This window comes from Ziziphus jujuba, chromosome 10 (assembly GCF_031755915.1).
Source record: "Ziziphus jujuba cultivar Dongzao chromosome 10, ASM3175591v1".
Taxonomy (NCBI): Eukaryota; Viridiplantae; Streptophyta; class Magnoliopsida; order Rosales; family Rhamnaceae; genus Ziziphus; species Ziziphus jujuba.
The window spans coordinates 8,245,858-8,260,833 of NC_083388.1; the positions used below are offsets into that span (position 1 = coordinate 8,245,858).

At 30.2% G+C, this 14,976-nt stretch overlaps 1 protein-coding gene and 1 pseudogene across 1 annotated transcript; both read left to right on the forward strand.

The window, feature by feature from the left end:
- The first annotated feature begins 644 nt into the window (after nt 1–644).
- Nucleotides 645–3,872, forward strand: LOC107421209 (subtilisin-like protease SBT4.13; annotated as a pseudogene).
- A 9,596-nt stretch (nt 3,873–13,468) lies between these two features.
- LOC107410903 (copper transporter 1) lies at nt 13,469–14,250 on the forward strand. The gene has a single exon (XM_016018386.4). It carries the CDS (start codon nt 13,582–13,584, stop codon nt 14,056–14,058), a length of 477 nt encoding a protein of 158 aa, XP_015873872.3. The 5' UTR covers nt 13,469–13,581; the 3' UTR covers nt 14,059–14,250.
- The last annotated feature ends 726 nt before the right edge of the window (nt 14,251–14,976 follow it).

Sequence of the window (14,976 nt, forward strand, 5' to 3'; positions counted from 1 at the left end):
TATTACGGAACAAATTGAATGGCGATATTGTTAGCTTATAAGAAATAAAACTGCAAGTGTTATCTAATCCAAACCACAGAAAAAGAAGGTAAATGCTTTTTGTACGGAAAAAAACTACAGTAAAAGAAAAGCAAAAAGATATATAATTGTGTTACATATAACTTATAATCCTTATATGGAAGTAACGAAGCACGAATTCCATAAAATTACAATTTTTTTTAAATAAAATCCTGTAAATTGTTACTGTAATTCCAAATTCGCAATAGACTTTTTTTGGAAATAAAATCTGGAGACATAATGATGATGATATATTTTTCATTCTTTTTAATATAAATTAGTCATGTCCATTATCTGGTTCTGATATGTATTGGTCAAAAAAATAATAATAATAACGGCTAAGTTTTATGGATATTCTCCAATGTTTTATAATTTGAATTTTCATGCTTTCCACGAATTTAACCTGCAAAGCCAACGATAACGATAATAGAAATGTAAGCATTTTCTAATTTTCTGCAACACAAATATTCTCGAGTCCTGCATCTTCATCATCATGATAAATAAAAATAATATAGAATATCCAATTTTTAATGCCATTAATAATCTGCTTGACTGTAAATGCTATGATGATGATGATGTTGATAGTCTACATGGGGTCACTTCCTGATGATGCGGTGTACTCGCCAACTGCTGACCACATAAGTATTCTACAAGGTGTTCTTCAGGGCAGGTAAACCATCTATCAACTTAATTATAAATTCAATTGCAGCTTAATTACCTTTCTATGTTGTGTTAAATAACATGTTGGTTTTTTGATTTTCATTTCTTACATAATTATGTGTGATTTACTTATTTCAAATATCTTTTAGGTATCTCAAATAATTAAATTTAAAAAAAAAAATTTGAAAACCATTTTAAACTGTTTTTAATTTGATTTCTTTTTTCTCTTCAATTTGATGCTTATTGAGATGTAAACTACATATAATTAGGTAAGTAATACTCTGTAAGTAAACTACATATAATTAGGTAGAAAAAGACTGAAAAATAAAAATAAAAAACCAACATCTTACCGAAGGACACCCATGATCATCTTGTTTCTCTTAACATTCTCCATTTTTACATATGCTTGTTGATCAATTTATTTTGACATAAGCAGTAGTGTGGAAAGCTCCTTAACTACAACTTACAAAAGGAGTTTCAATGGCTTTGCAGCCAAACTTACTGACTCTGAAAGACAGAGGATTGCTGGTAAGGGCTCCATTTCGGACTCTCCTTGTCATTGATTATATATATATATATATATATATATATATAATATACTATATTACATGCATACATATACACACATATATTTGTGTAACAAAAAAAATTAAATTAAATTAAACTGTGATTTGCAGAGATGAAAGAAGTAGTTTCTGTATTCCCTAATAGAAATCTTCAACTTCAAACAACAAGATCCAGAAAGCCAAAAGAAATCCCACCACAGAGAGCAACGTTGTAGTTGGTGTAATTGACAGTGGAGCTTGGCCTGAATCTGATAGCTTTAGCGACGAAGGTTTTGGTCCTCCTCCAAAGAAATGGAAGGGAGTCTGCGCCGGTGGTGTCAATTTCACATGCAACAAGTATTTACAACATCTAGTCTTCAAAGACAGTATCTTGTTACACATTTAAAATTTTATCAATCATATGAAACAATTAATAAGTCCACATTTTACAGCAAGATCATCGGAGCTCGGTTTTATCAAGGATCACTCGTAAATATTACAACTGATACCGCGACGGATACAATTGGACCTGGAACCCATAAAGCCTCAACAGCAGCTGGAAGCATTGTAAATGGAGGAGTTCCTTCTGCAAGAATTGCTGTTTATAAAGCCTGCGATCCTTCGGGGTGCTCTGGAGCAAGTATCTTGGCTGCTTTTGATGATGCTATGCTGATGGAATTGACATCATCACAATCTCAATTGGGGCTGACTTTCCAGTTGAATATGATAAAGATCCTATCGCAATTGGTGCATTCCATGGATTGAAGAAAGGGGTATTGACTGTCAATTCTGCAGGCAACAATGGTGCTGGGTCTGCATCTACATCAAGTATAGCGCCATGGATGATGGCTGTAGCGGCAAGCAGCACAGACAGGCGAATTATAGACAAAGTTGTTCTTGGCAATGGAAAGGCTCTAATGGTATGTCTCATTGAATACCAATATTTAGTTCCATTTCTCTACTAATCTATATATGTTATTTTGTCACTAATGACAATTATAATCAGTGAAAAAGTGACAAATTATGTGATATACAGGGGAGTTCAATTAACACTTTCATATTGAATGGAAGCTTTCCTCTAGTAACTGTAAAAGAAGTTTCAAACGGTATCTGCCACGTTGAAGAGAGGTTCAGGTAGTAATGTTTTCCAGTTAGCATAACATTTGCCATCGAAGAAAGATAAAAGCTTCTGACTAATTTGTAGCATTTCAGGAACTGTGATAGTATATGCATAAATCAACTGCAGTGAAGGGAAAGATTTTGCTATGTGATAAGCCACCCTTTGCAGACGCTTTAACTAATGTGACTGGTACAGTATATAACAAATCGGTGGCGCATGATATTCCTTTTATTGAACCTGTTCCTTCATCGGGTTTAAGCCTTGAAGACTACAACACTGTCAAAGCCTACTTCAATTCCACAAAGTATGACTCTTATATTTTGTCCTTAGATAATTTTAGGATGATTGTTGTATGTGGTTTCAATCTTTTTTGTTCTTCAAAATTGTTCAAGTTTATTTCGTCCCCTGTTTTACAGAAAACCTTCAGTTAACATATTAAAAAGTGAAGAAATAACAGATTCTGCTGCTCCTAGAGTTGCTTCATTCTCTTCGAGGGGGCCAAATAGCATTACGCCAGATGTCTTAAAGGTAAAATGGTTTTCCAAAAATCTATCTCTCATCCTTTTCTTGTAGAATGTTTTTGGTTTTGATGGCATTTTGGTCATGTGATGCCGGAATATGCTGCAGCCAGATATAACAGGCCCAGGGAGAGATATTTTGGCTGCATATTCACCGTTAGTTCCACCTTCATCTTCTCCTGATGACACGAGGAGGGTAAATTACAATATAGTATCTGGAACCTCCAGGGCTTGCCCCCATGTTGCTGGAGCAGCTGCATATGTTAGATCATTTCACCCTAATTGGTCTCCTTCAGCCATAAAATCTTCTCTTATGACTACCGGTACATATTTTCTCAATGATCTCTCTTAGAGTTTGAGGTTGTTAATTCCATGCTCAAATTGATTTTACAACTAGTCTCATCTCATTTTTTTTTTTTTTCTTTGGTTATAGCATGGGTGATGAACAGCACTCAGAGTTCCGATAGTGAATTTGGTTATGGAGCAGGGCATGTTAATCCTTTGAAAGCCATAGATCCTGGACTTGTGTATGAAACTTCTCGAGAGGATTACTTAAATTTTCTATGTGGGATTGCCTATATTGAGGACAGAATAAGGCTTATATATAGAGAATACAATAGCACTTGCCCAAAAGTTTCTGTTGAACCCAAGGATCTCAATTATCCTGCACTGGTCCATCAAGTATTTGAAGCTAATGGGTCTTTTACAGTTGATTTTAAGAGAAGAGTGAAGAATGTTGGCCTTGCAAACTCCACTTACAAGCCAATATTTATCACAGATTCTAAACTTGGTTTCAAAATGGTTCCTCAAGTTCTTTCCTTTGAATCCCCGAATGAAGAGAAGGCTTTTAATGTGACTGTTAAAGGAGTTGTGGAAAGTGGAACTATGCATTCTTCATCAATCATCTGGTCTGATGGTACTCACAGTGTTAGAGAACCTATTGTCATTTTTAAGGTTATACCAAGATAATTATTAATTGATGATCTACAAACCCAAATTGGAAAGAATAACTATTTCTAATTTTTTTTTTTTTTTTTTTTGAAACTTTGGTTTTGTAAGAATATAAAGACATTTATGTTTCTTCACCGTCAAAGTCAGATATATATATATATATATATTTGTGAAGGGAATAAGATTGATTTGATCAACACAAAAGATCTCAGCTTTGGAGTATGGTAGGCCCCAGCCTTATTGACCTACATATTAGAAAGCTTTATAGATATACTAGATTATTGACTGAACTGTAAACTGAAGCAAGAGGCAAAAAAGTAGTACAAAATGATGTTCGTACAAAAATACAAAAGGCAAAATATAAGTTCCTGAGTTCGTATTTTTGTTCCTTTGCTTTTGATTTTGTATATTTTTGTTTTTTCCCCTGTTTTTATACCATAGGGAAATAGTACTAAGGCTTGCATGGCAGCACATATAGGAATATTGTATTTTGTCGCTATATGTGTCCTGATTAAGTTCACACTCATATTGATAGTGATTTAATAAAAAAATGAAAAATCATATCTAAAAAAACAAGAAAAGTAGGAGGAAAATTGGAGTTCAGGGATCAGATTCTATTGGTAGTACAATATTATACCCACTTTCTGGTCTAGTACACAATAGTGGTCGGCGCATTCTGGCAAATTTATATATTATCCACTCTAGTCATGGAATTCCTTGTAAACATCTTTGTTTGTTTTGTTTATTTTATCCTTTTTGATAATAGGGTGTGGTGGAATCTACCTATGCAATTAAAAAACGAAATCGCTTTAAAACGTCCACAAATTTTCATTAAAATATATATATATATATAAATAGTTATAGCACACTCTTCTTAATTTTTTTGTACTCCATTTTTTTAACGTAATTTTCATTATAACAAATATTGGAAACTAAAAAATTTACATGTATACATTTTTCTTTTTATTCTTAAACTCCCAAGTTTTAAAAAAGTCAAGCTCGGAGGAAAATACTATTCTGCTTTAGAAATTAAGTACATAAGAAATTAGGCACCCTATATAGAAGTGGTACTTGTAGTTGTAGTAGTTGTTGTAGTACAAAATACGAACTTGAATTAGTACAAACACCAATATTTCTTCATAAAAAGTAGGTTTCCTACCTTTGACATTTCATAGAGAAAGTGGGGAGAAAAAAATGAAAACCCATTTATCATTTCATTGGGACAAGAAGACAGAAATATTTTTCACAGGTTGGCCGGGACAAAGCTCTGAATCCTACATAACAGCCTTGGCATGTGTGTTTTTGGTATCGCTGTTGGTAGAGTGGCTTTCCCACAAGGGGTTGACCAAGACTTGCTCGACTAGTTTTTCAGCAATACTTTTAGAAACTTTGATGCATGGAACTCGGGTCGGATTGTCTTATTTGGTAATGCTTTCAGTGATGAGCTTCAATTTAGGCATTCTACTCTCTGCGGTTGCTGGATATTCGGTTGGGTTCTTGGCTTTTGGTTGTCGGTTTCTTAAGAGATATCCATCTGAAGAGATCCATTGTAGCGCCTAAAGGATCCAAGTCATCATGATCTTCCTCCATTCAATTGCTAATCGCTTTGGTAAGTGAATTTTGTTATATATATCATCATATACATATTTATATATAGATGCTTTTGATCATTGGATAATTTGAATCCAAAATCTCACATATTAGAAGAATGTGGTGGAGACTTTATATATGATCACATAATTGAAATATATCAAAGGAAGCTGTTGTATGGTAAAGTTTTGGTTGAAGCTTGAATATGTGTAAATTCTTTTTTTAATATGTTGTTAATTTCTGTATATAAGGCTCTTTTTTTTTTTCTTTTTTTTTTTAATTAGTGTTTGACATATGTACATTTGTTAAATTGGAAGCAAGAATTTTCAACTCCCGTATTGATGGAATACAAAACTGTAGTACCTGTAGTCATGTCATCTGGACTACACCAACCCGTAGGACAAAAGTCTAATATAGTTTACCATCCTCTAATCTAGTCCTATTTTAATTGAGATCCTTTATAAATTTTCCTTTCACTTGATACTTTATTTTCCTATTTGTTGTAATATAGGAAAGAAATAGTTATAAATTTCAATTATCACATTTTAAGTATAAAAAGTGTTATTTGTCATTATTAACAACCATAATTAATAGAACTTATATATATTATTTAGTAATTTAAATGCCTACCCATAATTATTCACTTTCTCAAATTAAATTTTTTGAATAACAAGTCAATTCAATCAATAAATAATAGTCATATCAATAATAATTTTACTGATGAACATCATTGAATAACTGAAAAAAAATATGTATATATATATATATCCTATAACTACACTAGCCACCAACTCGTTATATTTAGAGCATTTTCAATAGAATTTTTGTACATTTTATATTCTGTATTTTAAAAAATTACATATTTAAAAATATATTTCAATTTATTTTTTTTAAAATATATTAAAATAAAAAATGAATTTGACTTTTTAAATGCAGAGAATCAAACTCACTTTTTATATTGAACATTATACAATTTAATTTAGTGTTGGAATAAATTTCCAACCACTATGATGTTTTAATTACTAATTTTTATTTTATTTATTTATTAACACTTCTTTTAATTACTAATAATTGAGAGGAAATTCAAATAACAAATTAGGAAAATAAACACATCAGTAAATATTTATAGAAAAAATGAAAATAAGAGCATAGTATAAAGAGCATTGTCGAAAAGTTTTCTAAAACTCTACTAATTATATTAAGAGACGCTTTTTATCATAAAGAAAATTTTTTTTTTTCTATTTTAAAGAGTCTTTTTGGAGATGATCTTACCATCCACTCAATGGCTAAAAAACTACCACATGCTCAATGTTAGAGTTTTGTTAAGGTTTTATTAGGAATTTCAAATTTTATCCCCGCATCAAATTGAAAAATTAAGTGGTAGTTCTATTCATACTACAAATTTTGATACACATGCTATATTTTTTTAATTATTTTTTAATATTCCAAAAATATCATTTGTTAAAAGTCACCAATATCCTTAAGTACATAAACAGAATAAAAATAATTGCTCTGTACACTGCAATAAAGTTTTAGAAAGAAAGAAAGAAAAAAAAAAAAAAAACTTAAAAATGGAGATAATGGAGTTTAGCAATCAAGAGGAAAAAAATCGACAAAAATAGTTGGTAAATTATTTCTTTCAATCCTCAAATTGTAAGTATTTAACTTTCTTTTTTTATTTATTTGCTTTTTTTATGCTTCTAAAAATGTAAGTATTTAGCTTTCTTTTTTTTTTTAATTTGCTTTTTTTATACTTTTATCAAGGTTTTTATTTTATTTTTTCCATTCTATCTTTTTTTTTTTTTTCAACCAATTATTTTCTTCAGTATTTATACTTCGAACTGTTCGATTATGTTTAGGTTTGTATACAATAAAAAATAATCGTCGTCCAATATATATAACCTAAATGAATTGAACATGTATGAGTTATGTACATTTAACTACTTCAGTTATATCCAAATGATATAATCCAGATGAAAATACAAATATGTGAAGCTGTCTGATTATATAATTCGAATAAAAACCCGTTTGGGTTACAACTGGACTACTCCCATTGTATTTGGGTTTTATATAATTTGGATGGAAAACCAAACTACTATATATATATATATATATATATAGAGAGAGAGAGAGAGAGAGAGAGAGAGAGAGAGAGAGAGAGAGAGAGAGAGAGAGAGAGAGAAGCATATATATATATATATATATATTTTATATGGAAAGCTGCATTCATTGCATAAAAGAGGGCCAAAAACAATGGGCTTACAAAACAGAGGGGTCAGGGGCTTCCTCAGCGGCTAACAAGGACAACAAAACAGAAGGTGGGGTCAGAAGCTCCCTCAGCAGCTAACAAGGACAACAAAACAGAAGGTATATAGCCTCCGCAACACAGGAAAATAAAAACTACCAAATTTATTCTCTCTAAGAGCTTCCTTAGCAATATAGTCCGTACATTTGTTATAGCTTCTTCTGGAAGACCATTTTCATGATCTGATCTCATATCTGGAGCTCCAAACACAGCGCTCCGATTCCACAGTCAATCAATATTGATCTTGTGAATATACGTAGGCTCAAATGGCATGTTTAGAGTTGCTGGTCCAGGCAAGTCCAACGTTATTCCTTTGATTGCATTGGTTCCCTAACCCGATCAAAAAAGAGAAAATGTACATCACGTTGTAACATATATATATATATATATATACATATATACAAAAAAAAAAAAGGGGGTCTAATTATCATATACAAGGTATAAAACACATTGATAAATTACAAGGAAGATTTAATACCCTTTGGCTAAATATCATCCAGAAAGATTACCGGCTTTTTCAAAGCAATCCACTTCAGCTTCCTTTTTTTTTTTTTTTTTTTTTTTCCTTTTTGGTAAATAATTCACTCAGCTTCAGACATAGCTAAAGTTGACATTTTCATAGAGTGCTATTCCAAGTATACTTGGAATAAAGTGTTATTCAAAGCCATCTCATCCAGTAGAAAATTTTCTACCAAAAGCGTATGTCTTAGGCTTTGAACATTCAAAGCGGCTTAAAATCATTCATAAATTAAAGAACAAACTGAAATGGAGTATATCCCTAGCTATGTTTATTGTTATTATTTTAATCTCTTTTTTTTTTTTTTCTTTTTTTAGATAACAAAGTAACAAAACCCAACGCGACATCAAGACCCAGGTTCAAGAATCAATAATCAATCTCTCCCAAAGCCAAAATAAATAAATAAACAAAATTACAAAAAAAAACCGTTGTCTCAAAAGATAAAGATGAAGGAGTCTAGCGAGAAAGTAACGACATATTAATCCAATCGAAACAACAGATAATGAAAAATGATTGGAAATGGAAAGTATATGTCCTTGTCTCCTATACCAACAAAATCAATCAATCTAAATCAATATTGCTTTAGATTTTCATATGAAAAAAATAATATTATATATATGTATATATGGAGGTAGTTTCACGTCAGAGAAAAAAAGAAAAAGAAAAAGAAAAAGGATTACCAAATTTATGCTGATTGGCACATGTAGAGAATCTCACAACTTTGCGAGTATGTGAAATTCAATCTTTTTTCTTTTCTTTTCTTTTCTTTTTTTTTCACTTTATTTCTAGTCATAGACCAGTACTTTTTACTCCCTTCCACTTTTTTCATATTTTGGCTTAATAATTTTTCCTGCTTCACCTCTGCCTATTTGTTTCCGAAATTGCTCCTATGTATAATAGTCTTTTTTTTTCTTTTTTTTTTTTTTGGCTGTTATATTGATTATATTATAAAAACATATAATAAACAGCTTTTCTTTCCAAGAATTCATTTTTTTCTTTTTCTTTTTTTTTGTATATAATAATTGAAGCAAAAATTTAATGTGTCTAGCTAGCATAAACAAAATAATAATAATAATAATAATAATAATTTCAATGGCAAATAAGAGCAAATTTCCAAGTGAACGAGAGCGGAGTGCAAGCCGAAGCTAGTCCTTTGGATCGTTCAAGCGTCTGTCGACATGTGAAATGGACATTTCCATAGACAATGGTGGAAAGAGTATGGTGGTGATGATGATGATGAGAGAGGGTTGAGTAGAAGAGGAGCTTGCTTATTTTTAATCATCACCAATTTGGTATTGTTATTTTGTTGATATTGTTAAAAGCAATGCATGAATAAATTATTTTGATCTTCTAAAAACTTAAAAGCCTATTGGCCATGGGCAAGGTAAATAATCTCTTTGTACGTAGTAAACTTGATGGATTTGACTTGTAATTATAGTATGTTTTATAATAGATTCGTTGGAATCTAGTAAAGTTGTTGATTTTCCCTGCCATGGAAACTATTACTTTTTCTTTTCTTTTAAAAATTTTTTAAACATATCTATAACAATTTCCACTAAATGGTAGAACAAGTCATGCTGTTGAGTTGATTTGAAAAATATTGCTCTCGCTTTTGGGCCAACTTGGAAGCAAAACCATCGGGTAAAGCCCATTAAATTCCATTATTGGGTCACTGATGGACCCACCTGTTAGCCAGATGTTAAAGCAGAAACGCCACAATATAGAACTCAAAGCGGTTGAGTAATTTCTGTCCATTCATAAAGTCGCTTGGGGAGGGTACGGGTGCATGGAGTTGAGCTATAACGCTGTTTGTAGGGAAAAAAATTTAAACATAGGCGGTCTTTGATTGTGGAGCAGGCTACCCAGGCCCTATTAAAGCCTAACGGAATGAAATGATAGAAATGATATAATGTAATTACAGAAAAGTTTCAATTTCTAAGAAAATTTTAGATTCATACTAATTTTGATTCTTTTAAATGGGATTCTAGAGTTTAATTCTTTTAAATGGGATTCTAGAGTTTAATTGTGAAATGATATAAATAATTTATTAGTTCTAATAAAATGGTATAATATAATTGAAAGGTGGTAGATCCAGCCGAATAAAAGAATTTCTTTATCATTAGGTCGGCTTTTGCAAAGATATTTTCTTTGTAGATAGCCTAGTGGATGTTTCCACTGTTTCGTTTTTTTTCTTTTTAATGTCAAATCATTGTTTCCAATTTGATTACAAGAAAGGAAAAAAAATAAAATAAAATAAAAAAATAAAAAAATAAAAAGTCAAGCATTTATTCTTATCTATACATTGTCCTCCGTCACGATCAGTTGATGACCTTGTGTTATGACAAACTTGCTTTATTGGTAAAATGGTCGACCTTTATTAGGCCTACTTAATTTCTAAATATTCTTCCATTATGTGTTTTTGTTCTTTATTTTGAACAAATGTTATTATTACTTCAGTTGTGGTCTTCATTTAAAAAATAAAATAAAATAAAATACACAACTTTAAAATAGAGTAGTTAGATAAATAGTGGATTTTTTTTTTATCTAATTGCAACACCATTTTTTATATATCATTATTAATTATTTTTTATTTTTTAGTAAATAATTATTTTTATCATCATAACATCCAATTATATCAAAGAATTTATATATATATATATATATATATATATATATATATATAAATTAAATAGAATATCTAATCGTAAAATTGTCGGTGCAATAAATAAATTATTAAAAATTTTATATAAAAAGTATGTTTGACACTCAATATTTGAAAAATTAAATTTCGTTCTCTATTTTAACTTCTTGATTTAAAAACTTATTAGAATTACGAAAAATATATGTGTCTTTTTAAAATAGAAAAATTGAAATTTTTAAAGAGCCTTATGCTCCAATAACAAACTTCAATTTTCCGGTCAACTCCCCTATTAGCCTTTTATCAAACTAAGCTGATATCTATATTTAATTTGAATATTTCTTCAACTAATTTTAATGGTTCTGATTAGGGATGGGCAAAATCTAATCCAACCCGTTCAATCAGTCTAATCCAATCTATTTTTAGTGGTTTGGATTGGATTTTTATATAAATTGGATTGGATTGAATTCAAAAATATCAAAAATTATTTGGATTTGATTGGTTTAGGGTTGAAGATATAAACTCAATTCAATCCAATCCAATTCAAACTATATATTATATAATTAAAAAAATTATATATTTTTATATTTTTTTATTCTTATATATTAATTCTTAATATTTTTTAACATATCCCTTAATTTTTAATATTTTTGTAACATTAATGCTTGTTTCTTGATGAAATGCATGATATGTATCAGTTTTTTTGCTACATTTTCGTTTTTATTTTGCATTGAAGAATGTTTTTTTTTTTTAATATTGATGAATGTTATTAGATATTATAGATTATAATTTTATATTTTATTCTATATTGTATTATTGTAATTGTATTTTATGTTTAGATAATTACAATTTATTATTTATATTTTATGTTTGGAAGATTTTTAATTTGTATTATATATTGATAGACTCATAAGTTTCAAACCGATTAACTAATCCAAACCAAATCGATTATAAATTGTTTGATTTGATTTAGATTTGAAGTTTTTAATTATTTGGATTGAATTCTATATTATATAGACCGAACAGTATGAATTGAATTGTATTTTGATCCAAAACCAAACCAATACAGTTCATACCCACTCCTAGTTCTGACTAAAAGCAAAATCTTTGCCAAAAAAAAAAAAAAAAAGGAGCAAAAATGGCTCTTTTTTTAGATTATGGAACAAACAATATTATCAATTGCAAAGTGCAAGCGTGTTTAAGCACGGAAGAACATGCAAATTAATACAATATATATATATATATATATAAAGATAAAAACTTAGAAGTCAACTACCTATGTCCTGAAAAAACAAAAAAAAAACAAAAAAAAAAAACAAAAAAAAAACAAAAAACAAAAAGCAAAAAAGAAAAAAAGAAAAACAAAACAGGAAGAATCGACCCATAGGGAGACAATGACGTACGACATGATTATATTTTCTCAAGTACATGCTCTTAGGTAATGAATCAGGCTCTGTTTATATTTAACATTTTAATCCCATAAGATGAAAATTATTTTTATATATTTAATACCATTTGTCTAGAAAAATATGTTGCCTATAGTTTATACACAACTAAACCCTACATTAAATTAAGTTTAAACATAAACAATTAATTAGTTCTTTACCCAAAAAAAAAAAAAAAAAACATAGACAATTAGTTGACGACGAATATAACCGACAATTGAGCTTGTAAATATCTAAATATAATCAAGTTGGGTACAACTCTACGTAGTTTGCCTTATTTATGTATATATTTATTTATTTATTTTGCTAGAAAGGGCATTGAGTTAATTAAAAGAAAACTTTATGATATTCAATTCATGCAATAAAAGATACATATATATTTTTTACATTACTAAAAATGTCATAGGGGAAAAATTAAGCTTATGTATTACAAGAAGAATCTAGAAACTATTACGTTTAGTTTGATGAAGACCAAAAACTGTTTTATTTATTTCAAAAAGTATTTATTATATATGAAAACTATTTATTTATACAAACAAAATATACCGATATATTAATTATGAACTCCGATATATATATATATATATATATATATATATATTACCCAAAGACTTATTTAAATCCCCTTAAAATTATATAATAAATAAATAAATTGGGGACATAGATTTTTTTTTTTTTCCCAAAATTGACCAATTCAAATAAATTATTTCTCATATCACATTAATTAGAGTACTATTTACCAAAATTTGTACTATATTATAATCCTCACCACGTACAAGTACAACTTGTGTAGTAGTTCTGGTAATTGTATCAAACTCCCTAGACCGGTTCTTTGGCCAACTGGCCTCACCTTCCCTATCACCCATTCATTCAATTGCTGGCTATCACAGAAGTGTGCAGGAACCAAATTAAAGTAAAATAATCACATCAGGAAAAGACCACCTTTAGTATTCGTACATCCATATCCAAATACCATACATACCCCTCAATTAAAAGCTAAACCCAACGGCACGCTTGACCCATTGGTTGACTTCAGCGACTCTAAATCTGTCGTATTGTAGAGAATCACAATCCCCCCTTTTTTCACGTCATAGTAGTACAAATTTCCAATCCCTATGTACTATCACATATTATGTGTGCATTGAAACTCTGTCACGGCCTTGTTCTTTTCTTGGTTCACTAAAATTCCAAATAAGAGGTGGAGGCAGAGAGAGAGAGAGAGAAGAGAGAGAGAGATGGAGGGGATGGATCATGGTCATCATGACATGGGGGACATGGCATCGCCACCATCCATGAACGGTACAGAAGGGATGCCCCATCATCATAAGATGATGATGATGCACATGACATTCTTTTGGGGCAAAAACGCTGAGATATTGTTCAACAAATGGCCTGGAACCAGCACTGGCATGTATGTATTGGCCTTGGTTTTCATCTTCGTGCTTGCCCTTCTGGTTGAGTGGCTTTCCCATTGCAAATTAATCAAAGACGGTTCGAACCACGTTGCGGCCGGTCTGGTTCAGACATTTTTGCATGCCATCAGAGTTGGTTTGGCTTATATGGTCATGTTGGCCGTTATGTCTTTCAACGTCGGAGTGTTTTTGGTGGCTATAGCAGGTCATACTGTCGGGTTCTTCTTTTTCGGGAGCAGGGTTTTCAAGAAATCGGAATTTGAAAAGGCAGGGTCGGATCTTCCTCCGATGAGCTGTTAATTGGAAGATTGGTAATTTTTGGCATAAACTTATATGTCACGGCTTCTTCGAAAGACTCGAAGACTAAAAACAAATGGTACTGTTTAGGCATGTTGTGTGTATTTAATTAGCAGTTTCTTTCTCAAATATAATACAATTAATTTTGTGCTACCTTCTCAAAATTAAATTGGGGTTTTAGGGTTTTTGTTTTAATTTTTATTTTGTTTTATTATTTTTTTTTTCCAAATGTATTATTTTGAAGTGTTTTTTCTTTGATGAGGTTGGGTTTGTTATTTGTGGCTGTGAGTGCAAGACTCCAAAGTAAACATGACAGACCGTGACAAAGATTGCCGCGTGCAGGTATCGGTATAGGACGTCAAGTCTTCGTTGAAATAATGAATGCAGAATGCATGTACCGTGATTAGTAAATTTAATTGTTATCCACCTAAAATTAAGACGTTAATAACACAGCAAAATAATTGAAATAGTTATAGAAAGAGATCAAGTTTGAGGTCTACTAGGCTTTGTTTATCATATTAAACTGATGGTAAATATTCATCATTTTAATTGATAATCTATTGGTAAATTTAATTGGCATCCATTTAAAATTAAGACGTTAAAAACATAGAAAAATAATTGAAATAGTTCTAGAAAGAGACCAAGTTTGAGGTCTACTAGGCTTTGTTTATCAAATTTTACTGTTGGTAAATATTTACCATTAGTTGATAGTCACTGCTAAGATCCACCGCTATATACTATGACAATAATTATCCCTTAAACTGATTTTTCAAAGAAAAGAAAAAAGTTGTTTGTTCAAAAATCATAAACGTCCTAAAAACAAAAACAAAAACTTGTACCCTAATGATGAAGTCTAAAGAATCATTTATAATAAAACATTCAATAAATATTTTATATGATCTATATATTTTATTTTGATCC